Below are 27,249 nucleotides of genomic sequence, written 5' to 3'. Positions count from 1 at the left end.
TTAAATCAGTTTTTCCTGGAGTGGAGGAGGTTAAAGAGGGGACAAGATTGAAGTATGTAAAACTATGAGTGGTAAGAGATTTAGAGGGGATCTGTGGGGGACCATTTTTCCAAGTTATTGCCTGAGAGGGTGGTGGAAGCTGAGTCACTGACAGCATTTAAGAAGTTTCTGGACAAGCACTTCAATCACCTAGGTATAGAGGGCTATTGGCCAAGTGCTGCAAGATGGGATTAATACAAGACGGGTGCCCACTGGTCAGTATGAATGTGGTGGTCTGAATGGCCTGTTTCCATGCTGTATGACTTTATGACAACGTTTTTGTTTCAATGATCATTGATGAGGATTACTGTTCTTTTTAAAACTATGCTTTTATAAATTTTGGAATAACTTAGATTATTCTGAAACTTAAAATGTAGATCTAAATTTACTCTGTGAATTCAGTTAAAAAGCATAACCATGTTTGTTTACCACTACTTATATAATGTTCATTTTCCAAATGGTATTGTTTTATTAGGGGGGCTCCAGGGAGGTGGTGGGTCCCTGTATAATGCACTCTTGATTTTCTTTTGCTTCTTTTCATTCTTTTCTTTCTGTGCCTGAAAATAACAAGCAACACAACAATGAGAAATTATTACTTATTTAGTTTAATTAAAATTGAGATAAATTAAATCAGTCATTTGCAATGTTTAACACCTGAAATTTTCTTGGGTTCATGGAACATAGATAACAAACCTTAGGAAAAAATTGGTATGAACATAAAATAAGATTTCATTTTAATTACTAAAATTGATTAATTTCCAAAATTAGGATGAATCACAGTCTGAGCTCATCTGGAGATTGCACCTAGACATTAAAAAAACAGCATAATAAACATTACCATAGATGTTAAGTCGACATGTTGAGCTGAATTCCTATATATACAATGACAACCCAAAGTCATTACTTTGAAATTATCCTAACAGGCCCTTTGGCCCACGATGTTGTGCCAAACTAAATTAGTAATCAAATGTCCAACTAAACTAATCCCTTCTACCAACACAATGTTCATATCCTTCCATTTCCAGCACATTCATGTGCCTATCTAACAGCCTCTTAAATGGTTCCAATTTATTTGCCTCCACCACCACCCCTGCCAGCACATTCCAGGCACCCACCACTCTCAACCCCAGAAAAAAGATGCTGGCCTTCTACTCTATCTATGCCTTGCATAATTTAAATAGATTTCTATCAAGTCTCCCCTCAGCTTCTGCCATTCTAGAGAAAACAACTCATGTTTGTCCAACCTGTACTTATAGCACATGCCCTCTAAACCAGGCAGCATCCTGATAAACCCTCTTGAAAGCCTCCACATCCTTCCCATAATGGGATGACCAGACTGAATGCAATACTCCAGATGCGGCCTAACTGGAGTCTTATAAAGCTGCAACATAACTTCCTGACTCTTGAACCCAATTCCTCGACTAATAAAGGCAAGCATGCCCTATGCCTTCTTTACCACCCTATGAACCTGTGTAGCCCCTTTTGGGGAGCTATGGACTTGGACCCCAAAGGTCCCTCTGTTCATCAGCACTGTTAATGATTCTGCAGTAACTGTGCATTCTCCTTTTATGTTGGATCTCTCAAAGTGCAGCACCTCACACTTGCCCAGATTAAACTCCATCTGCCACTTCACTGCCCGTATCTGCAACTGATATATATCCTACTGTATCCTTTAGCAATCTTCTATGCAATACACAGTATCACCAATCTTTGTGTCATTTGTAAACTTACTCATCCATCCTACCATATTTTCATCCAAATCCTTTATAGAACATAGAATAAAGTTAATGGAGGATTCTGGGTAGTGTGGAGGAGCAGAAGGATCTAGGGGTGCATATCCACAAATCCCTGAAAGTTGCCTCACAGGTGTGCCTTCAGCCCACAATGTTATGCTGAACTTTAAACCTCGCCTAAGACTATCTAAACCCTTCCTCCCACATGTCTCTCTATTTTAAAATCCTCCATATGCTTATCTAGTAATCTCTTGAATTTGACCAATGTACCTGCCTCCACCACCACCCAAGGCAGTGCATTCCATGCCCCAACCACTCTCTGGGTAAAAAACTTCCTCTGATATCTTCCCATTACTTTAAAGCCATGCCCTCTTGTATTGAGTATTGGTGCCCTAGGAAACAGGCGCTGGCTGTCTACTCTATCTATTCCTCTTAATATCTTGTACACCTCTACCATGTCTCCTCTCATCCTCCTTCTCTCCAAAGAGTAAAGCCCTAGCTCCCTTAGTCTCTTCTCATAATGCATACTCTCTAAAGTAGGCAGCATCCTGGTAAATCTCCTCTGCACCCTTTCCAACGCTTCCACATCCTTACTGTAATGAGGCGCCCAGAACTGGAGACAGTACTCTAAGTGTGGTCTAACCAGAGTCTTATAGAGCTGCATCATTACCTGACGGCTCTTAAACTCGATCCCTTGACTTATGAAAGCTAACATCCCATAAGCTTTCTTAACTACCCTATCCACCTGTGAGGCAACTTTCAGGGATTTGTGGTAATGGACCCCTAGATCCTTCTGCTCCTCCACACTACCCAGTTTCCTCAATTAACTTTGTACTCTGCCTTGGAGTTTGTCCTTCCAAAGTGTACCACCTCACACTTCTCCGGATTGAACTCCATCTGCCACCTCTCAGCCCAGCTCTGCATCCTATCAATGTCCCTCTGCAATCTTTGACAATCCTCTACACTATCCACAACACCACCAACCTTTGAGTCATCTGCAAACTTGCCAACCCACCCTTCTACCCCCTCATCCAAGTCATTAATAAAAATCACAAAAAGCAGAGGTCCCAGAACCGATCCTTGTGGGACACCACTAGTCACAGCCCTCCAATCTGAATTCACTCCCTCCACCATAACCCTCTGCTTTCTACAGGCAAGCCAATTCTGAATCCACATGGCCAAGCTTCCCTGGATCCCATGCCCTCTGACCTTCTGAAAAAGCCTACCATGTGGAACCTTGTCAAATGCCTTACTAAAATCCAAGTAGACCACATCTACTGCACTACCCTCATCAATCTGTCTGGTCATCTCTTCAAAGATCAAGGCTTGGGAGACATGATCTGCCCTTCCCAAAAAAGCCATGCTGGCTGTCCCTGATCAGTCCATGACCCTCTAAATGCCAACAGATCCTATCTCTAAGAATCCTTTCCAACAGCTCGCCCACCACAGACGCAAGGCTCACTGGTCTATAATACCCTAGACTATCCCTACCAACTTTTTTGAATAAGGGGGAAAAATTTGCCACCCTCCAATCCTCCAGTACCATTCCCGTGGACAACGAGGACTCAAAGATCCTAGCCAAAGGCTCAGCAATCTCTTCCCTCGCCTCGTGGAGCAGCCTGGGGAATATTCCGTCAGGCCCCGGGGACTTATCTCTCCTAATATTTTCTAACAGCTCCAACACATCCTCTCTCTTGATACCAACATGTTCTAGAACATTAACCTTACCAACACTGTCCTCAGCGTCATCAAGGCCCCTCTCCTTGGTGAATACCGAAGAGAAGTATACATTGAGGACCTCACCCACTTCCACAGCTTCCAGGCACATCTTCCCACCTTTATCCCTATTTGGTCCTACCTTTACTCCCATCATCCTTCTGCTCTTCACATTAGTGAAAAATGCCTTGGGGTTTTCCTTAACCCTATTTCCCAAGGCCTTTCCATGTCCCCTTCTTGCTCTCCTCAGCCCCTTCTTAAGTTCCTTCCTTGCTACCCTGTCTGATCCTTGCTGCCTACACCTTATGTATGCTGCCTTCTTCCTCCTAACTAGATGTTCCACCTCTCTTGTCACCCATGGTTCCTTCACCCTGCCATTCTTTCTCTGCCTCACCGGGACAAATTTATCCCTAACCTCCTGCAAGAGATACCGGAACAACGACCACATCTCCATAGTACATTTCCCTTCAAAAATGTCATCCCAATTCACACTCGCGTTCTAGCTTTATAGCCTCATAATTTGCCCTTCCCCAATTAAATATTTTCCTGTCCTCCTTGCTCCTGTCCTTTTTCAAGGTTAGGGAGCGGTGGTCACTGTCCCCCAAATGCCCACCCACTGAAAGATCTGTCACCTGACTCAGTTCGTTACCTAATACTAGATCTAATATGGCATTCCCTCCAGTTGGCCTGTCAACATACTGTGACAGGAATCCATCCTGGACACACTTAACTACTCTGCCCCATCTAGACCTTTGGTACTAAGCAGGTGCCGATCAATATTTGGGAAGTTGAAGTCTCCCATGATAACAAACCTGTTATTTTTGCACCTTTCCAAAATCTGCCTCTCAATCTGCTCCTCAGTATCCTTGATGCTGCCAGGGGGGCTGCTAAAGAATACTCCCAGTAGAGTAACTGCTCCTTTCTTGTTCCTAACTTCCACCCGTACTGACTCTAGCAAGGATCCTGCTACATTATCCGCCCTTTCTGCAGCTGTAATAGTATCCCTGACCAGCAACGCCACCATTTTCTCTTCTCCCCCACCTCCCTTTTAAAACACTGAAATCCAGGAATATTCAGTATCCATTCCTGCCCTGATGACAGCCGCGTCTCTGCAAGAGCCACAATATCATAGTTCCATGTATTTATCCAAGCGCTCAGTTCATCACACTTATTCCTGATGCTTCTTGCATTTAAGTAAATGCACTTTAGCCCATCCACCCTACTAACTTTTATACCCTATACTCTGCTTTTCCTTCCTCAAAGTTTCTCTATATGTTAGATCTGGCTTTACTCCATGCACTTCTTCCACTGACCTATTGCTCCAGTTCCCATTCCCCCTTGCAAGCTAGTTTAAACCCTCCTGAACCACATTAGCAAATCTGCCTTCAAGTATAATGGTCCTCCACGAGTTCAGGTGCAACCCATCCACTCTATGGAGGTCCCACCTTCCCCAGAAGAGATCCCAATGATCCAGAAATCTAAAACCTTGCCCCCTGCACCAACTCCTCAGCCACGCATTCATCTGCCATCTCCTCCTATTCTTACCTTCACTATCACATGGCACTGGCAGCAATCCTGAGATTGCTACCCTTGAAGTCCTGTTCTTCAGCCTTCTGCCTAGCTCCCTAAACTCCCTTTTCAGGACCTCATCTCTCTTTCTACCTATGTCATTGGTACTAACATGTACCACAACTTCTGGCTGCTTTCCCTCCTGCACAAGAATGCTGAGGAACTGATCAGAGACACACATACAGTGGCATGAAAAAGTTTGGGCACACCTTGTCAAAATTTCTGTTACTGTGAATGGCTAAGTGAGTAAAAGATGATCTGATTTCCAAAAGGCATAAAGTGAAAGATAACACATTTCTTTAATATTTTAAGCAATATTACTTTTTTATTTCCATCTTTTACAGTTTCAAAATAACAAAAAAGGAAAAGGGCCTGATGCAAAAGTTTGGGCACCCTGCATGGTCAGTACCTAGTAACACCCCCTTTCACAGCTTATAAATGCTTTCTGTAGCCAGCTAAGAGTCTTTCAATTCTTGTTTGGGGGATTTTCGCCCATTCTTCCTTGCAAATGGCTTCCAGTTCTGTCAGATTCTTGGGCCATCTTGCATGCACTGCTCTTTTGAGGTCTATCCACAGATTTTCGATGATGTTTAGGTCAGGAGACTGTTAGCGCCATGGCAAAACCTTCAGCTTATGCCTCTTGAGGTAGTCCATTGTGGAATTTGAGGTGTGTGTATAGGATCGTTATCCTGTTGTAGAAGCCATCCTCTTTTCACCTTCAGCTTGTTTACAGACAGTGTGATGTTTGCTTCCAGAATTTGCTGGTATTTAATTGAATTCATTCTTCCCTCTACCAGTGAAATGTTTCCCGTGCCACTGGCTGCAACACAAGCCCAAAGCATGATCGATCCACCCCCTGCTTAACAGTTGGAGAGGTGTTCTTTTCATGAAATTCTGCACCCTTTTTTCTCCAAACATACCTTTGCTCATTGCGGTCAAAAAGTTCTATTTTAAATTCATCAGTTCACAGGACTTGTTTCCAAAATGCATCAGGCTCGTTTAGATGTTCCTTTGCAAACATCTGATGCTGAATTTTGTGGTGAGGTCGCAGGAAAGTTTGGAGAATAAAGGGTGCAGAATTTTATGAAAAGAACACCCCTCCAACTGTTAAGCACAGGGGTGGATCGATCATGCTTTGCTTGTGTTGCAGCCAGTGGCACGAGAAACATTTCACTGGTAGAGGGAAGAATGAATTCAATTAAATACCAGCAAATTTTGGAAGCAAACATCACACTGTCTGTAAAAAAGCTGGGAAACATTTCACTGGTAGAGGGAAGAATGAATTCAATTAAATACCAGCAAATTTTGGAAGCAAACATCACACTGTCTGTAAAAAAACTGACGATGAAAAGAGGATGGCTTCTTCAACAGGATAATGATCCTAAACACACCTCAAAATCCACAATGGACTACCTCAAGAGGCACAAGCTGAAGGTTTTGCCATGGCCCTCACAGTCCCCTGACCTAAACATCATCGAAAATCTGTGGATAGACCTCAAAGGAGCAGTGCATGCGAGACGGCCCAAGAATCTCACAGAACTAGAAGCCTTTTGCAAGGAACAATGGGCGAAAATCCCCCAAACAAGAATTGAAAGACTCTTAGCTGGCTACAGAAAGCGTTTACAAGCTGTGATACTTGCCAAAGGGGGTGTTACTAGGTACTGACCATGCAGGGTGCCCAAACTTTTGCATCGGGCCCTTTTCCTTTTTTGTTATTTTGAAACTGTAAAAGATGGAAATAAAAATGTTATCTTGCTTAAGATATTAAAGAAATGTGTCATCTTAACTTTATGCCTTTTGGAAATCAGGTCATCTTTTACTCGCTTAGCTATTCACAGTAACAGAAATTTTGACCAGGTGTGCCCAAACTTTTGCATGCCACTGTAAATGTTAAAGGAAAGGCTTACAGGATTACAAACTGTTGTTAATGACAGTTAATTGTTCATTTTAAGAGCAAAGATGACTACTTTCTGCAACAAAAAACTGATAAAGGAATGATTATTATTTAAATGAGTATAAGGGAAATACATTTGATACCGAATAAATCCAACAAAAACAATTCTTGCTTCTGATGCATATAATTGAGAGTTCCATGGGAATCGGGTACATAATTTGGGTTGACAATCCAGTACATCTGTAATATTTTCAGGTGTGATGTTAAACTGAATCTCAATCTACCTTCTCAAAAATATGTAAAATATCTCATGGCACGATTTGGAAGAAAAGCAAGGATGTTCTGGGCAATATTAACCAACCTGGCCGCTTTGTTGTTAAGCAGAAATTGGCTGCTGCAAAGTACTTCATTGGCTGACAAGTGCTCGAGGCTTTAAGAGATCATCAACGCAATATGAATGCAAATCTTTCTTTACTACTAATCAAAGACTTTTTGCACAAAAATTTCAAGATCAGTAATTCCTTTGACAAGAGCATTAGATGAATCAGCATTATGAAGTACCTTGACAGTTAGCAACATGGGCATTGATCATGTAAAAGAGATTTGAACTTGTTCATAAATTTACCACCATGCAATGATTTTGACCCAAGCATTTAATCTTGGTTTTCAATTATTACTTCAACAAATAAACTGAATGGAAGCTTTTAAAATGTTCCTCAAAATTCTTCCTTAATATACTCCAAAACCTTACCAGCCATTTCTCATACTCCAGTGCTGCCATCTCTTCTCTCCCAGATTTTGTGTATTCTTCTTCACGTTTCTTTTTCTGCTGATCCTTTGCAATTTCTTTCATCCTTTGCTTCACTACTATTTCTTTCTTTTCATTCCTTAGGTTTCCATTAAATATTAAAGTAATTATATTTGCAAGTAGCAAGTTACATAAGTATGAAAATCATCTTTAAGAGGCTAAAAAAGACACTCATTAAGACATAGAACAAATCATTACAGCAATATAAGGACAAGGCTTGAGACTACCTGAATACTTACCCAGCTTATAAAGTGAAAAAAAATCTTCATAATGTCATTGAATGTTAGTCTTGTATTTGAAGTAGAAAATAGGAGCTAGAATAGGCCTTTGAGCCTTCAAAGAAGTATAATCTGATTCTAACTGCTTCACTGTTACATTAACTCATTTGGTCGCATCCTATAAGAGATATTCCCTTTGTTCTATCTATCCTTCCTGCATTTTCTCTGCTATTGTAACAAACACATTTTCTCTCTTTCCCAGTTCTGATGAAGGGTCTCAAAACTGAAACATTCTCTTCTCTTCTGTTTCTCTTCTCACAGATGCTCCCAAACCTCTCTGGCATTTTCTGCTTTTTAAGATTTCCAAATTCCCACTCTCTCCCAATATCCTTTCCCACATTTATATGTATAGTTAAATTGAGACTCAATGTGCCTCCTCAAAAGAATACAATAGACCCCATGGCACTATTTGGAAGATGTTCAAAAGAAGCAAAGTTTGCAAACAAAATACTAAAACCCAAAGACATACAGCTTGTTTTCTCTCTGGATGCAGGCTTACATATGATTGCCAGATGCTACATCACGACCCAAGTCCACCAAGAGCAAACCTGAGCTAAATCATAATAAAGTCAAGATCAGGCTGAGCCCTTGTAAAATATAAAGATAGCAGGAAAGTGCTCAAGCAGGCGATACGAAAGGCCAAAAGGGGCAATGAAATGTCTTGGCGAGAAGGATTAAAGAGAATCCCAAGGCATTCCGTACATCCCTCAAGAGCCACTCAAGGGCCACTCAAGGATAAATGAGGGAATGTGCTTGGAGGTGGAGGATGCGGCTGAGGTACTAAATGAGTACTTTGTGTCAGTATTTACCGAGGAGGATAGTGAAGGCAGAGTGGGGCATGCTAATGTGCTGCAACATTTTGAGATTAAGTAGGATGTAGTGCTGGGTCTTCTGAAAAGCATTAAGGTGGATAAGTCCCCAGGGCCTGATGGCATATATCCCAGAATATTGAAAGAAGCAAGTGAGGAGATTGCTGGGGCTTTGACAAGGATCTTTGTGTCCTCACTAGCAACAGACGATGTCCCAGAGGGCTGGAGAGTAGCGAATTTTGTGCCTTTGTTCAAGAAAGGAAATAGGGATAATCCAGATAATTATAGGCCAGTGAGCCTCATGTCAGTGGTAGAAAAGCTACTGGAGAGGATACTGAGGGATAGGATTTATGCGCATTTGGGAAGGCATGGCCTGCTTAGGGGCAGTAGGCATGGCAGTGTGCAGGGCAAGTCATGCCTTACAAACTTAATCAAGTTTTCTGAGGAGATGACAAAGGAGCTTGATGAGGTTAAGGCAGTGAACGTTATCTACATGGACTTTAGTAAGGCATTTGATAAGGTCCTTCATGGAAGTTTGATTCAGAAAATAAAGATGCATGGGATCCAGCGTGAATTGCAAGTTTGGATCCAGAACTGGCTTGCCCATAGAAGACAGAGAGTAGGGGTGGGAGGCTATTCTTCTGGCTTGAGTTCTGTGACCAGCTAGGACCTCTGTTGTTTGTGATATATATCAATGACTTGGATGAAAATGTAGATGGGTGGATTATCAAGTTTGGGGATGACACAAAGATTGGTGGGGTTGTGGACAGTATAAAGGACTATCAAAGAATACAGCAGGATATATGGGCAGAGAGGTGGCAAGTGAAGCTTCATCCGGGCAAATGTAAGGTGTTGCACTTTGGGAGGTCAAATGAAAGGAGAAAGTATACAGTTAATGTCAGGCCACTTAATAGCATTGAGGTACAGAGGGATCTTGGGATCCAGGTCCACAGTTCACTGAAAGTGGCTACGCAAGTGGATAAGGTGGTAAAGAAGGCATATGGCATGCTTGCCTTCATTGGTAGGGGTGTTGAGTATAACTGCAGCTATATAAAACTTCAGTCAGACCAATAGGAAGGATGTGGTGGAGAGGGTGCAGAAGAGGTTTACTAGGATGGTGCCTGGATTAGAAGGTATGAGCTGTAAGGAAAGTTTGGACAAACTTGGCTTGTTTGCTCTAGAGTGTTGGAGGCTGAGGGGAGACTGATGGAGGTTTTTAAAATTATGAGAGGCATAGATAGGGTAGACAGAATCGGTTCCCCAGGGTAGAAATGTCAAACACCAGAGGATGTGCTTTTAAGGTTAGAGGGGGGAAGTTTAAGGGTGACATGAGGGGCAAGTTTTTTTACACAGAGAGTGCCTGGATTAGGTTACCAGGGGTAGTAGTGGAAACAGGCAGTTTGTTGGAGATTGAGGCTTTTAGATAGACACGTGAATATGAAGGGACTGGAGGGATATGGATTATACACAGGAAGAGGCCATTTAGAATAAATTGGCATCATCAGCCCAACATTGTGGACAGAATGGTCTGTCCAGTGCTGTACTGTTCTATGTTCGATACACTGCCTACATTCTTCACACTTTGCATTAATTTTATTATTTCTAATTCTTATTACTTCTGGATCTTTTGTCCTAAGGAGGAGGCAAAGGAAGAGGAGAGTAGGAGGAACAGGAAAGTAGACTCTAATCTACTCCAATTCATTTCATAGAGTCATAAGAGTCATATCAGCACGAAACAGGCTCTTTGGCCCACCATGTCCATACCGAGCATTACTATACTCATCTATATTAATCCCACTTACCATCCTTTTATGCCTTGGTGATTTAAGTGCTCATCTGGATACTTTTAAAATATTGTGAGAGTACGTGCCTCCACCTAAGGCAATGCATTCCAGATTTCAACCACCCTCTAGTAAAAGTATTTTTCCTCAAATCCTCTCTAACCTTCTTACTCCTCACCTTAGACCTATCCTCACTGGTTTTAGATGTCTCCATTATTTGGAAAAGCTCCTTGGTATCGATAGAGTCATGGTGTTTTGGAACACAGAAACAGGCCCTTCAGCCTAACTCATCCATGCCGACCAAGATGCCTTCCTGAGTTAGTGCCATTTGCCTGCATTTGGCCCATATCCTTCTAAATTTCTCCCATCCCATCCATGTACCTGTCTAAATGTCTTTTAAATGTAATTGTACCCACCTCTACCACTTCCTCTGGCAGCTCCATATAGTCACCACCCTCCGTGTGGGAAAAAACCTTGTCAAAAGCCTTACTAAAGTCCATGCGGACAATTCCAATCTACTTGGTCACCTCTTCAAAAGAGGACTACCCCTGATCAGTCCTTGCCTTTCCAAATCCTGTCTCTCAGAATTCCCTCCACTATCTTACCCACACTGCTGTTAGGCTTACAGGCATGTAGTTCCCTGGCTTGTCCTTCCAGCCCTTCTTAAATAAAGGCACCTGAGCACATAAAGGCATATTAGCCACCTTCTATTCTTCTGGTACCTCACCTGTGGCTAAGGAAGATACAAAAATCTCTGCCAGGGCTCCAGCACTTTCTTCCCTTGATTCCCACAACATCCAAGCATACACTTGGTCAGATCTGGAGATGTATCCACCTTTATATGCCTCAAAAACGGCAACACCTCCTCTTTTGTAATATTGATATAAACAGAATCAGATTTATTATCACTGACTTATATGTCGTGACATTTGTTGTTTTGCGGCAACAGTATAGTGTAAAGACATAAAACTACTATAAATTACAAAAAATAAATAAATAGTGCATAAAAAGGAATAATGTGGTTGTGTTCATGGGTTTCATGGACTGCTCAGAAATCTGATGGCAGAGGGGAAGAATCATTTCCAGAATTATTGAATGTGAGTCTTCAGGCTCCTGTATCTTCTCCCTGATGGTAAAAATGAGAAGAGGGCATGTCCTGGATGGCGAGCGTCCTTAGTGATGGATGCTGCCTTCTTGAGGCACCGCCTCTTCAAGATGTTCTCGATGGTGGGGAGGGTTGTGCTGTGATGGAGCTGGCTGAGTCTATAACCCTCTGCAGCCTCTTGCGATCCTGTGCATTGGAGTCACCATACCAGGCTGTGGTGCAACCAGTCAGAATGCTCTCCACTGTACATACACAGAAATTTGTAAGAGTCTTTGGTGACATAGAGCTGCTGGCATGCCTTCTTTGTGACTGCATCAGTGTGTTGGGCCCAGGACAGATCTCCAAGATGTTGACATCCAGCAACTTAAAGCTGCTCACCCTTTCCACCGCTGACCCCGAATGAGGACTGGTGCGTGTTCTCTTGACTTCCCCTTCCTGAAGTCCACACTCAATTCCTTGGTCTTGCTGGTGTTGAGTGCCAACGTTGTTGTTGAGGCACCACTCAACCAGCCAATCTATCTCACTCCTGTACATCTCCTCATCGCCATCTGAGATTCTACCAACAACAGTAGTGTCCATAGAATCCATAGAACAGTACATCACAATACAGGCCCTTCAGCCCACCATGTTGTGCCGACCTTTAAACCATGCCTAAGACTATCTAACCCCTTCCTCCCACTTATCCCCTGATTTTAAATTCCTCCATATGCTTATCTAACAATCTCTTGAACTTGACCAACGTATCAGCCTCCACCACCACCCCAGGCAGCGCATTCCATGCCCCAACCACTCTCTGGGTAAAAAACCTCCCTCTGGTATCTCCCTTGAACTTCCCACCCATTACTTTGAAGCCATGCCCTCTTGTATTGAGCATTGGTGCCCTGGGAAAGAGGCGCTGGCTGTCTATCTATTCCTCTTAATATTTTATATACCTCTATCATGTCATCAGCGAATTTATAGATGCCATTTAAGCCGTGCTTAGCCACACAGTCATGAGTGTGGTCATGATATTTTAGAATATCACTGTTTTCTTCCCTAAATTCCTGAGCTTCCATGAGCTTCTCCCCAGGTCTTCTCATGGAAGACCCATCAATGGAATGGAGGAATTAAAATGACTCGGAAACTCAGACATGGCGCTATTTTTAATCTTTGTGTTAGAAAATTGTTTTTATTTGGAATGAAATGATTTTGTGCTTGAAATTTGCCACTGGAAATTTGACTGGACATTTTCAATCGCAAATCACTCTTGTACATCTGCCATGATTTCCACATTGGGTGTTCATCAATCATATGAAACACTGTTTTTGGAGCATTGGTTTTGAAATTGGCATATTCGTCCACATTGGTCTGGGAGTGCTCATCATTATATAAACACAGAACAAAGAAGTTTTACTCCAAGCTAAGATCCCTTTTTAGGAAATCCCATTCCATATCTCCCCAGGCACCCATCTGGACCTAAGATACCAATCCTCTCACCACCCCCACTTTTGCCCATATTCATCTAGTAGGCCCAGGTTCCAGTCTCCATTGCTCTATGATTGAATCTCATCTACCCTCGCTGCCCTCACAAAACTACTCCACATTCAATTCCCTTATCTCCTTGACTTTTCCAACCTGTGATTCTCCCCACCTCCTCTCAACTGGCCTCCTGATTTATGCTCCAATTTCTCCATTCCACAGGATGTTGATTCTGGACAGCCAACATGTCCACTTCTCTCATCAATCTGCCCAGTTCCATATCAGGCCCTCAATTTCTAGCCAGTTGCCACCACCATCCCACCCCCACCTAAGCCCCAATCATTCCCTTGATCTCTGAGCATGCTTCATCACCAGGCAGGCCCCTCATTATTTCTCTCCCTCAACTCCAACCTGCTGAACCCAGCCCCCATCCCAGATGCTGTATTTTCCTTCCCATATTTTGGATCATATAAAGGAAACTGTGAACTGGCAGTTCAGTAGTGAACTTTGCAGTGGCTGAAACAATTATGGCATACCATGTTACCACCCTATACTGCACCTGTTACGAGTGCACAACGTTCTGTAGTCCAGTGTTTTCATGAACATTCTTGATAAAAAAATAATGGCAAAGACATTTATTTTGATGATAATTAATCATCTTGTTTTCCCTTGATGAGTTCCTTCCAACTTGGATTGCTATGACACTCCTGTAACTGGTGAAAAGCTGATCCTCTGATAGTTGGATCGGCTGCAGGTGCCTGAGATGTCTGGGCCAATTAGTCTTGCCCTAGATCAGCAATCTGGCAACTGCACTCTCTTGGCAAGAGGGGCTCTGGCCCCCAAGTAACTGGTGTGCAGTGAGATGTGGTGTGAGGGGTTGCTGCCAATGTCCTGAGAGAGAACAGTACCTTACCATTGCACAGTGCCAGTGACACTCTCGCAGGGCCAGTTCATGTCTCTTCTAACATTTTAATCACCAGCAGCAGCAGTCAAAGCTTGTAGTCCATTGTTGATACCAACAATCAATTCTCGCATGGCAGCAGTCTGCATGGCAGCTGTCAGCTCTTTGCTCTTCAAGAACCCCTGGTGGCATTTTCTGTGTTTGATAAATGGTAGCTGCAAGCACAATTCTCACAAGAGTTTCTTGAGGAAACAAAATTTTGGATGATCTCCTCCTGTACCTTCATGGAAGCAGAAGCATACTCCATTAGCCACCATAATGTGGAAGTATTCATACCAGCTGGCAGGAAATTGCATACCACTATTGGAGCAGAAATAATTTTCTGCTGGCTTCACATAAACCATTGTGCAAGGTTGGAAATGAACCAACCTTGGTTGCTTCTTGCTCCAAGCATGCTCCTTGCTTTCTCTTGCATTTTAACAGGTAAGCTGGCCAATGGGTCAAGCACACAATTCAGCTTTTCTATGTATGCTTGTGTACCACAGTCCTCACCCATGTCCTGTAATGTGGAATCCTCTCTGGAGAACTGGTGAACTATTTCCCTTTGCTCTGGCCAGGTGTCTTTCCAAGTGAAACATGCAGTTTCTTCAGCCCATGTGATATCACTCCCTTAACTGTGTTTATTTGTGGTGTAGGCACAATGGTATGATCATTGTGCCTACTTCTTCCCCCATCCGCTGTGCAGTGCTCTTTTGTGTAGTTGGGGATGGGTCAACTGCTTTGATAGTATCTGCTAGGATTTTGCACCAATAAATATAAAAGTTAAATCATGGTAATAGTGAGTACATGTTCTGACAGAGCCAGAGAGAACATTCATTGCAATGAGGGAAGGAGGCAAGGTAAAAGCCCAGAATTTAGTTGCTTCCCTAAAATATTCCATGCATTCTTGGCTGCACCAGTTGCTGGGTACAGAGTACGTTCATGCTTTCAATATCTTTTGGGAGGAAGACTTTCCTCTCTACCTGGTGAGCCTTTCTGTCAGGAATAGTGTACTGCTTCTCACACAAGATGCTTGTTTCAGGCAACAATGGCTTGGCAGATAAAGGGAAAATTAATGTCAAGCCCTACAATATGACATGACTGTCGTGTGTGTGTGTGTGTGTGTGTGTGTGTGTGTGTGTGTGTGTGTGTGTGTGTGTGTGTGTGTGTGTGTGTGTGTGTGTGTGTGTGTGTGTGTGTGTGTGTGTGTGTGTACACATTTGGCCACACTTGCAGTATTGTATGCGGTTGTGGTTGGCACACCATAGGAAGGATGTGATTAAACTACATAGGGCGCAGGAAAGATTCACAAAGGTGTTGCATGGATTGGAGGGTTTGAGTTACAAGGAAAGAGTGGATAGGCTGAGTCTGTTTTTCCTGGAGTGAAGGATACTGAGAGGTTACATGATAGAGAAACTATGAGAGGCATGGATACAGTAGATTGCCAGTATTTGTCTCCCATGGTAGAGGTCAGTTTAAGGGTGGAAAGGAGCAGGTTTAAAGGAGATCAGAGTGGTAAATTTTCACACAAAGGGTATTTGGTATCTGGAATAAGCTGCCAGAGGAAATGGTGGAGGCAAGAACAGTAACAACATTTAAGAGGCATCCAGACATGTACTTGAATGAGCAGGGCACAGAGGGATATGGGATTAGTACAACTAGATATGATGGTCAGCATAGATGCAGTGGGCCAAAGGGCCTGTTTCTATGCTGTATAACTCCATGACTCTCATGGGGCAAATGGAGGAATTACTTCCATAATAGGATTAGGGAGTGCATGTGTGAAAGCTTGTGAAAAAGTTGGTCACTCTGGGACAGGAATATTGCTGCTGGTAGGAATGAGGTTCAGTTTCAGCACCTGCAACTCTGGCCATAACATTTTATCTTGTCAGGTCATGGAACTTTTTTGGTATTGCTCCCTTCTGTGGGTAAGACTTCAACAATAACCTCCAGTCATTATATCAAATCTGTTATATAACAAGACATAAACGATATCTTTGTTCATGCACAATTTCTTTCAGAGCATCACATTTTTTCCGATATTTACAGATTAGAAATTTTTTACAAGTTATTTTACCTTCTTTTCCAATACCATATAAAATTGAAATTACGGAAAAAAATCTTAGGTTTTAATCCTTATCAGATCTGATTATGAAAATACATCTAGAAACACTTGATAAAATTAAGAATGAATGGGAAAGAGAACTCCAGATACCTTTACCTACAGAGACATGAAAGAAAATTCTTCAATTAGTTAATACATCTTCAATGTGTGCTAGACACTCTTTGATACAGTTTAAGGTGGTTCACGGGACCCATATGTCTAAGGACAAGTTAGCCCATTTTTATCACCATATGTGACAGAAGCAATTCAAAGGTGGCTTCCCTGACACATATATTTTGGTCCTGCCCTCTTTTGGAAAAATATTGGAAAGACATTTTTAACATTATTTCAACTGTATTGAATATTGATTTACAACCTCATCCTATTACTGCAATTTTTGGGTTACCAATGATAGATTCTGGCCACTTATCTGCTTCTGCTTGTCGTATGATTGCGTTTGTTACTTTAGTGGCCAAGAGATCCATTTTATTTTTACCTCCTGCCACATTTCAATGGTTTTCTCAAACTATAACTTAGAAAAAACCATGAGTGGTACTGTTGATCATTCGCTTAAATTTGAGCAAGTTTGGAGTCCATTTATTAAGTTGATATAAGCTGATCTTTTTCGAATCCCTTTCAATAACCTTTGAATACAGAGGAGCGGAGTTAACGACATAATAATGTTTTTTTTTAACCGAAGGAATAGCAGTCCAGTTTTCTTTGAAGTTTTTGGTTTGTTTTTGTTTTGATTTAGGGGTTCTCTTTTCATATAATTTAATCTCTTTTCATTTTTTTTTGTATCATGCTCACTTAGCAAGAGAGCGGGAGGTCCAGATTATATTTTTTTTACTCCTTGTGAGTATATACCGGCTCAACAGTCGGGGCGTGCATCGTCAGAGCGGCGAGGCCCAAGATGGTGCTGGGCCTTCGTCTTCCCCAAGCGACGGGGGAGAACCCACAGGCGCGAAAAGTTTTGATGACGTAGCGCATACATCATTTCCGTTTTCCGAGGGCGGGAACCGCGCAGCTTAAAAGGCCTGTGCAAGGCGGGTAAATAAATCAGTCTTGTTCTACAGCTTGCAGACTCGTGTCTTTATTCTCGCATCGCGGTAGCAGCCACTACCTTGGTGACCCTGACGGTCCAAATGGATTTTGGACCCAAACGATGACGGACAATGCAGCAGCCAACGCAGTGGCACTCAAGCTGCCCACCTTTTGGACGCTTCGGCCCTGGATGTGGCTCGACCAGGCCGAAGCCCAGTTCCAACTATGGCAGATCACCTCCGACTCCACACGGTACTACCACGTGATCAGCTCCCTGGACCAGGAGACAGCCGCCCAGGTCGGAGACTTCATCCAGTCTCCTCCGGAGGAAGATAAGTGCCACCCGCCTGCTTCATCTCGACGGCCTGGGGCACAAATCTCCATTGGCCCTGATGAACAAGCCCTGCCTGATGTTCGAGCAGGCCTTCCTCGAACAGCTGCCTGACGACATTCACCTGCTGTTAGCCGACGCTGACTTCAGCAACCCACGTGAGGTAGCCGCCCAGGCAGATGTCCTGTGGAGGGCCAAACATGAGAGCGGTTCGTCCATCGGCCAAATCACCAGACCGCGCGCCAGTCCCAGCAGCCGAGCGACCACACTCCAGAAACACCGACGATGACACTGACGACCAGCTGTGTTTCTACCATCAGAGGTGGGGCACGGAGGCCCGTCGATGCTGCCCACCTTGCAAGTTTCAGGGAAGCGCCAGGGCCAGTTGCCGCTGATGGCTACGGCGGCTGGCCACCAACACAGCCTCTTATTCATTTTGGGACAAGCAGTCCAGACGTCGTTTCCTTGTCGATACTGGGGCAGAGGTCAGTGTTTTACCTCCGACCGGCCGCAACACTCGCAGCGGGCAACAGGGACCCGCCCTCAAAGCCGCAAACGGCACAACAATACGAACTTTTGTTACCCATACAATCCAATTACAATTCGACGACAGCCGTTTTACCTGGAACTTTACCCTTGCCACCATCACCCAGCCACTCCTGGAAGCCAACTTCCTCCGGGCCCACAACCTGTTAGTCGACCTACGAGAGAAACGGCTAGTGCACTCCAGAACCTTCCAAACTTACTCTCTGGGAGAAGCCAGCCTACCAGTCCTGCGCCTGGACTCCATTTCCCTGTCTGGCAACGAGTTCACCAAGCTCCTAGCCGAGTTCCCATCGGTTCTGGCATCTCAGTTTACAAATTTGATGCCCAAACACAGGGTGTGGCACCACATCACGCTCGAGCACGACGACTACCTCCAGACAAGCTCCGCCTGGCGAAGGAGGAGTTCCGCTGCATGGAGGAGCTGGGGATCGTTCACAGGTCAGACAGCCCCTGGGCCTCCCCCCTGCACATGGTCCCCAAAGCCACCGGCAGGTGGAGGCCCTGTGGCAACTAATGCAGGCTGAACGACGCCACCACCCCAGACTGCTACCCCGTCCCTCATATCCAGGACTTTGCAGCAAACTTACACGGGGCCCACATTTTCTCCAAGGTGGACCTCGTCCGGGGGTACCACCAAATCCCGGTCCACCCTGACGATGTCCCCAAAACTGCACTCATCACTCCGTTCGGCCGCTTCGAATTCCTTCGAATGCCGTTCGGCCTTAAGAACGCCACGCAGACCTTCCAGCAGCTGATGGACGCGGTAGGCCACGACCTGGACTTCGTGTTCATTTATTTAGATGACATTCTCATCGCCAGCCGTAACCGCCAAGAACTCCTTTCCCACCTCCGCCAACTGTATTCCCGTCTCTGTGATTTCAGCCTCACTATCAACCCAGCCAAGTGCCAATTCAGCCTCGACTCTATCGATTTTCTCGGCCACAGAATCACCAGCAAGGGAGCAACACCCCTACCCGCCAAGGTAGACGCTATCTGCCATTTTGCCCATCCCAACACGGTCAAAGGCCTGCAGGAGTTCATTGGCATGGTCAACTTTTACCATCGTTTCATCCCTGCAGCAGCCTGTATCATGCGCCCTTTGTTCTCGCTGATGTCTGGCAAGGGCAAGGACAAAGACATCACCTGGAATGACGAGACCGCGGCTGCCTTCGTTAAGGCCAAAGAAGCCCTAGCAGATGCCGCGATGCTGGTACACCCCAGGACAGACGTCCCAACCACCCTCACAGTGGACGCATCTAACACTGCGGTCAGTGGGGTACTGGAACAACTAAGCGAAAGCCGTTGGCTCCCTTGGTGTTTTTCAGCAGGCACTTTAGGCCACCTGAACTTAAATACAGTGCCTTTGATCGAGAACTACTAGCACTGTACCTGGCGATCCAGCATTTCCGGTATTTTTTTAGAAGGCAGGCCTTTCACCGCTTTCACTGACCACAAGCCATTGTCTTTCGCCTTCTCTAAGGTCTCCGATCCCTGGTCAGCCCGCCAGTGGCGACATTTGTCCTACATTTCCGAGTTCACAACGGATATCCAATGTCTCCAGACAGGACAATGTCGTTGCTGACGCACTCTCCAGACCGACCATCGGCAACCTGTCCCTGGGTGTAGACTACGCAGCCCTGGCTGACGCACAGCAAGCCGACGACGAGCTGCCCAGCTACAGAACCGCAGTCTTAGGCCTGCAGCTCCAAGACTTCATAGTTGGCCCAGGTCAACGGACCCTCCTGTGCGACGTCGCAACAGGTCAGCAGCTCCTGCAGCCTGGCGGAAACGCGTTTTCGACTCGGTACACAGGTTGGCGCACCTGTTCATCAGATCGACTGTCCGACTAGCCGCCAGCAAGTTCGTCTGGCAGGGCCTGCGCAAACAGGCCAAGACTTGTCTGCACTGCCAGACATCAAAAATCCAACGACACACCAAGGTCCCGCCACAGCAGTTCGAGCCTACCCAAAGAAGGTTCGACCACATTCACATCGACCTCATTGGTCCCCTGCCTGTTTCAAGAGGAGCGCGGTACCTCCTTACCATCGTGGACCAGTTCACGAGGTGGCCAGAGGCAACCCCTCTTTCAGACATCACAACCGATTCCTGCGCCCAGGCGCTGCTCACAACTTGGGTCTCGTGCTTTGGTGTTCCGGCCCACATCACTTCAGACAGAGGCACCCAGTTTACTTCCAGCCTATGGTCTGCACTAATGAACATGCTAGGAACGCAGCTGCACACCACCACGGCCTACCACCCTCAGTCAAACGGGTTGGTAGAACATTTTCACCACCATCTGAAATCAACCCTGATGGCCAGCCTGAAAGGTCCTAACTGGGTCGACGAACTTCCTTGGGTCCTGCTTGGCATATGCACTGCCCCCAAGGAGGATCTCCACGCTTCATCAGCTGAACTTGTGTACGGTGCGCCCCTGGATGTCCCAGGGGAGCTCATACCCACCCTTAGGGGGCAAAAGGAACAACCCGCGGCAGTCCTAGGAAGACTGCGCGAGAGGCTCGGCAGCCTGGCACCGATTCCCACTTCGCGACATGGCCAGTCCCCATCCTGTGTGCCCAAGGAACTACGAGACTGTAAGTTCGTTTTCGTTCGCAGGGGCACACCATGGGCACCGTTGCAACGACCATACGAGGGGCCATTCCGGGTCGTCAGAAATAATGGGTCCACCTTTATTTTGGACACTGGGGGCAAGGAAGGTCTTCACGACGGACCGCCTCCAACCGGCCCATTTAGACCTACAACAACTGGTCGAGGTCCCAACACCGCGACGCAGAGGCCGACCACCCAAGCAGTGGCTAGCACATCCCGTGAACTTTGGGGACCGTATCGCTGGTTCGGGGGGGGGGGGGTTGTTGTGTGGCAACTCACCATCCGCACAAGCGAACTGGCTCAGCGGTCGGGGCACACATCGTCGGAGCGGCGAGCCTGAAGATGGCGCTGGGCCTTCGTCTTCCCCGAGCAACAGGGGAGAACCCACGCGTGTGAGAAGTTTTGATGACATAGCAGGTACATCATTTCCGTTTTCGGAGGGCGGGAACCGCGCGGCTTAAAAGGCGGGTAAATAAATCAGTCTTGTTCTACAGCTTGTAGACTTGTGTCTTTATTCTCGCATCGCAGTAGCAGCCACTACAAACTGTTGTTATTGTTATCACGATCTCTTCGCACCATATGTATAATCATTAATGTTATGTATATTAATTTGAATTAATTTGAAATTCAATAAAAAGATTGAAAAAAAAAGAAAGAAAGAATTTCTTTCAGAGCAATCAAAAGGTACTATCTAACTTCCCAACACTATAAAAAGAACACATATATTTTACACTAATGTACATAGAACAATACAGTACTGGACAGCCATTTGGCCCATGATGTTGTGCCGATCTTGATGCCAATTTACACTAAATGTCCTCCTCCTGTGTATCATCCATATCCCTCCATTCCCTTCATATTGACGTTTCTATCTAAAAGCCTCTTAAACTCTACCAAACTGCCTGCTTCCACTACTACCCCTGGTAAATTATTCCAGGCACCTGCCACTCTCTGCATAAAAAACTTGCCCCTCACGTCGCCTTTAAACTTCCCCCCTGTAACCTTAAAAGCATGTCCTCTGATGTTTGACATTTATACCTTGGGGAATAGATTCTGACTGTCTACCCTATCTATGCCTCTCATAATTTTAAAAACGTCTGTCAGGTCTCCACTCAGCCTCTGATGCTCCAGAGAGAAGTTTGCCCAACCTTTGCTTATAGCTCACACCTTCTCATCCAGGCACCATCCAGGTAAACCTCTTCTGCACCCTCTCCACAGTCTCCACATTCTCCCTATAATGGGGCAACCAGAACTGCACACAATACTCCAAGTGTGGTCTGACTAAAGTTTATATATCCTTTACACTATCCACAACTCCACGAATTTTGGTGTCATCCACAAACTTACTAATCCACCCAGCTACATTTTCATCCAAGTCATTAATATATATCACAAACAAACACCAATGCTTGCAGAACATCACTGGTCACGGACCTCCAGCCAGAATAACAGCCTATTTTTTTTTTAATTCCACCCCTACTCTCTGTCTTCCATGGGCAAGCCAATTCCAAATCCAAACTTGCAATTCACCCTAGATCCCATGCATCTTTAACTTCTGAATCTACCTACCATGTAGATAACATCCACTGCCATACCCTTGTCAAGCTCCTTTGTCACCTCCTCAAAAAACTCAGTCAAGTTTGTAAGGCATGAGCCCACTCTGCTTTCACTATCCTCCAAATCCTTCTCCTCAGTAAATACCAACACAATGTACTTATTTAGTACCTCGGCCACTTGCTCTGACTCCAAGCACAAATTCCCTCCTTTATCCTTGAGTGGACCTACCCTCTCCTTAGTTATCCTCTTTTTCCTAATGTAAGTATAAAAAGCCCTGGGATTCTCCTTGATCTTGCTTGCACTGTGAGCAATAAATGAGCAAGAGTATGGATCGCATTGTGTTAAAAGAAGCATTCTGAAGAAAATAACGCCTCTTAACCAATCAGTCTTGTACTCTGATTGCACTTTTATTACAGTATACCCCAGAGATTATCATCTGATTTGAAAACTTTAGCCTCTTCCAAGAGAATATCTGCCAAGTGACTTGTTTGAAATCATGAGTACATCCTGTACATCTGTAGTATAAAGGTAAAGAATATTCCTAAAATACTGTAATTGTTCAAATAACTTATTTGAGAATGTGTGCTGCAAGGATGAACCCTGTGGACTGAACAGAGCATCCAGAAATGGAATCTTCTCGAGATTGCCTGGTATGGGGTTCCTGGCTTAAAGTCTGGACTGAATGGCTCATCATCATTACTGTCTTACTTTCCTTGTCCTCTATCACATTGTGATGTGGATGTTCAGCCTGTTGCTCGGGCTGCCGTGAATTCTAATCCTCCTCAATCTATGTCAAGAGGCCATGGCTGTGCTCTTGTGACTGCCAGCTTATAAAGTTAGGAGCAGACCCTGCAAGGGAAATGATTTATAACATCAAGAATGTCATTGAAAAGCAATAAACAACAGACGTTGAAAATCAGGAGTAAAATGCAGGAAATACTCAGCAGGTCAGGCAACCTCTTTGGAGGGGGAAACAGAGTTAATGTTTTAGGTCGATGATCTTTCATTAAAGCCAGGAAAAGTTAGAAAACAAGCATGTTATAAGTTGCAAAGAGGGAGGAGGGAAGCAGAGAACAAAGATCTGCGATAGGATGGAGTCTAGGAGGAACTAGATTGCAGTAGTGCCAGCCAAGAGAAGATAGTAAAGTCTTGTTTATAGGATGAATGAGGCAGAGGAGAAAAATAAAATGCTGGAACTGTGAGATACAAAGTACTGCAGTAACTAGAAATCTGAAAGGTAAGACAAACGTGGAAATGCCAGTAGGCAGGCCATATATATGGATAGAGAAAAACTGAGATAATATAACAGGCTGATGACCTTTCATTCAGCTAACTGGTTTAATACAAACTGGAAATGTTGGTTACCTGACAGAACTGAACCTGTGGTCCAGAGCACATATGAAAAGTTCATTGTAGGAAATATGGCACTAAGCCTCTGATATTTTGTCTATTAATTTTAATGGATAGAAAGCATGTATAATCTTTATTCAGTTTCTTATGGTGCCACCCTTGAATGTGCAGTTCACAGTTCATTGCATAGGAAAGCATAATTGGCATGTGTTTGAACTGTTGACTATTGACTAATACTGTGTGTTACAAGTCACTTATTTATTTCAGTTTATAATTCTCACCAAACAAAGTGACACAGATTAATACAGAAAACAATATATGAATTAGGAGCAAGATCAGACCACTTGGCCTCTTCAGCCTGCTCTGACATCTGATGAGATCATGGCTGAATCAAATGTAATATCAACTTTGCATTTCTGTCTACTTAAAGTAGCCTTTCACCTCCCACCTGGCTTATCAAAATTTAATCTATCTTTGCCTTAAAAATATTGAAAGTTTCTGCCTCCACTGCTTTTTGAGGAAAAGAGAAGAGAGTTCCAAAGACTCAACACTCTGAGAGCAAAAATATCCTCATATCTATCTTAAATGGGCAACCCCTTATTTTTAAACAGTGACCCTTAGTTCAAGGTTCTTCCACAAGAGGAAATATCCTTTCCACATCCACTTTGTAAAGACCTCTCAGGATTTTTTACATTTCAGTCAAATCCTCATTCTTCGAAACTCCAGCAAATACAAGCCAAGCCTGTCCAACTTTTCATTATATGACAACCAATCATTTCTGGCATAATTGCAATAAAGTTACTTCGAACTACTTCCAACACATGAATATCTTTTGTTAAATAGGGAGACCAATATTGTGCACACAACTTCAGATGCACTATCATCACTGCTCCCTATAACCTTGCTACTTTTTTAGTTAATTCCCTTGATAAGTCTAATGATAAGTACCTTAGCTTTCCTAATAACTTGCAGGACCTACATACTATCCCTTTGGACCTATATTCCTTTTTGCCATCCTTATGTCCTTTTCATGACTTACTTTTCCACTTGTCTTTGAGTTATTAGCAAATTTAGCAACTAAATTTTTGGTGCCTTCATCCAAGCTGAAGGTATGAGGGCACATACTACCAGGCTCAAGGACAGCTTCTATCCCACTGTGATAAGACTATTGAATGGTTCCTTTATACGATGAGATGGACTCTTGACCTCACAAACTACCTTGTTATGACCTTGCACCTTATTGTCTACCTGCACTGCACTTCCTCTGTAGTTGTGACACTTTACTCTGTGTTCTGTTATTGCTTTTATCCCGTACTATCTCAATGCACTGTGTAATGAATTGATCTGTACAAATGGTATGCAAGACAAGGTTTTCACTGTACCTTGGTACAAGTGACAATAATAAACCAATACCAATACTTTATCCAGATGCAGAGGGAAAAACATGCTGATAAACAATAGATGAAGCAGACCAAGCTCCAGACTGCAATTAGGCTTTCTGTGCAATTAGCACATCCTGAGGACTCCTCCAGAACACTCTTTATATTTTTAGCAGTATTTAAGTATCTATAGTTAAAGCCATTTACAACCTAGTAAAATAGATCCAATTTATTTGAAATAAAAATGGTTACAGATATTTTAAAATTCTAATGGAATGAAGTAAAATAAGTAAATAATTGCTTTTTTATGCTGTTCCTGCAGCTGCCTTCACTGTTGCAAAGCTGAGGTTGGATGTAAAGTGCAATTGGAACTTTTCTTCAGGGAGCCACAGAACTCAATAGTGTTGACAACTGACCTTCAGGACAACTCAGACTTTGACCACAGCTGTGTAAAAGTCTGAGACTTCCTGAGGGGTAGAATGGCTGTTGGATCACTTACTCAGCTGGCATGAATCAGCCCAATGTATACCTCTTAGGATATTAGCATTATAGGAGAATAAAATTTGCTTACCATTTCATAAATGCCAAAGCATTTTCTTTCTTTCGTTCAGCGACTTGCTCTTTTTCCTTTTCCCCCTTCTCTTTTTGAACTTGTTTTTGCTTCTGTAACTTTTCTTTCAGATACCTATTCTTTCCTTCTTTCCATTTTTCAAATACCTATCAAAGAGTACAAGTATTATTTCATTACTATTTTTAGAATGAGTGCACTAAATACATCTCTGGACTACAGATAAATATAGTTTAGAAAAAGATGAACTACCCTATTATGTTACATATTTCTGATCAGAAAAACTCAGACAACCTCTTAAGAACCATGTACAATTTTAATTCTATTTAATACAACAATTATAACATCTAAGTAAGATCCATAAGAATGCCTCCCTGCCATTCAACAAAATCATGGCTAATCATTACTTTGGACTCATCTCCACTTTCCAGCTTGGTTCCTCTGTAATGTCAATCTTGAATGTGCTTAATGAGCAGGACTGCCACAATTTGCACCATTACACATGACTTAGCAATCCATGCTGACATGCTGATGATCTAAATCAAAAACTTGCTTCTCAATTTGGCAAACAATGTAAACAGTTTAATTTTGTTTATCAAGGAAAATGTGAATAAAGATTTCCTGATCATATGCCCAACCAATTATGTGATGCCTGCTATGAACCATTTACTCTGTCATTTTCTCTGTGTTTCCTCTGTGTTTTGATCTGTTTCCTACAGTTTCTCTTCATCACAGAGAAAATAAATCTCCCCTTGAAATCTCCTCTTCACCTGTTGAGATAGCAGGAAATATATGTAAATAAAAAGGACCTTAGAAGCATTGAATGTACATAGGGATCTTGGGATGAAAGTTCAAAGCTCCCAGGTGAATAGGGTTGTGAAGAAGGCATTTAGCTTGCTTGCCTTCATAGGCAGAGGTATTGAGTATAAGAACTGGGATATCATACTGCATCCATACAAGGGTTAGGCCACATTTGAACAACTGTGTACAACTGTGTAGCATGAGAAAGAGTGCAGAAGAGATTCACCAAAATGTTGCCTGAAATGCAGGGCTTTAGTAACAAGGAAAGATGGGATGGAGTGCAGGAGGCTGAAGGGTGACCTTATAGAGGTTTATAAAATTATGAGGGGTATAGATATGATAAATAGTCACAGTCTTTTTATCAAGGGGATAGGAGTCTGAAACTAGAGGAGGCAGGTTTAAAGTGAGAGGAGAATTATTTAAAGGAGATCTGAGAGGCAAATTTTTCATGCAGAGAGTGTTGGATATATGGAATAAGCTGTCAGAGGAGGTGATAAAGGACAGCTACATGGATAGGAAAGGAATAAAGGTATCTGGGCCAAATGCAGGAAAATAGGACTAGCATAGACAGGCAGCTCAGACAGCATGGATAAGCCAGGCTGTACCATATGATTCTATGACTCTATAACACTCAGGATATGTGCAGACTAAACAACACACGTCATTATTTTGTGTTTGTCATATAAAACTTTTAGCTAATTAGGGTATGTGATCAAATAAGGATGTGGGAGTCAGCCAGATCATTGGGAGGGAAGGAGTGATGATCAGGTAGATGATGGCACAGCAAAGATAGTGCAATAAAGTCACAGATGCTGAAGATATCAAATTTGAA

General features: G+C 43.6%; 1 protein-coding gene across 1 annotated transcript in view; it reads right to left on the bottom strand.

Moving 5' to 3' along the window:
- Positions 1-485: 485 nt before the first annotated feature.
- Positions 486-27,249, bottom strand: part of map9 (microtubule-associated protein 9) — a 131,654-nt gene continuing 104,890 nt past the window's right edge. Inside the window, exons 12-14 of the mRNA XM_052040693.1 lie at positions 25,620-25,765; positions 7,703-7,838; positions 486-596 (exon numbers count right to left, since the gene is read on the bottom strand). Coding sequence (XP_051896653.1) covers positions 486-596; positions 7,703-7,838; positions 25,620-25,765 — 393 coding nt within the window. The remainder of the gene's footprint in view (positions 597-7,702; positions 7,839-25,619; positions 25,766-27,249) is intronic.

Source organism: Pristis pectinata, chromosome 2, assembly GCF_009764475.1.
Source record: "Pristis pectinata isolate sPriPec2 chromosome 2, sPriPec2.1.pri, whole genome shotgun sequence".
NCBI classification, from domain to species: domain Eukaryota; kingdom Metazoa; phylum Chordata; class Chondrichthyes; order Rhinopristiformes; family Pristidae; genus Pristis; species Pristis pectinata.
The sequence above is the reverse complement of the archived record's forward strand: the minus strand, read 5'-3'. Positions and strand labels throughout refer to the sequence as shown.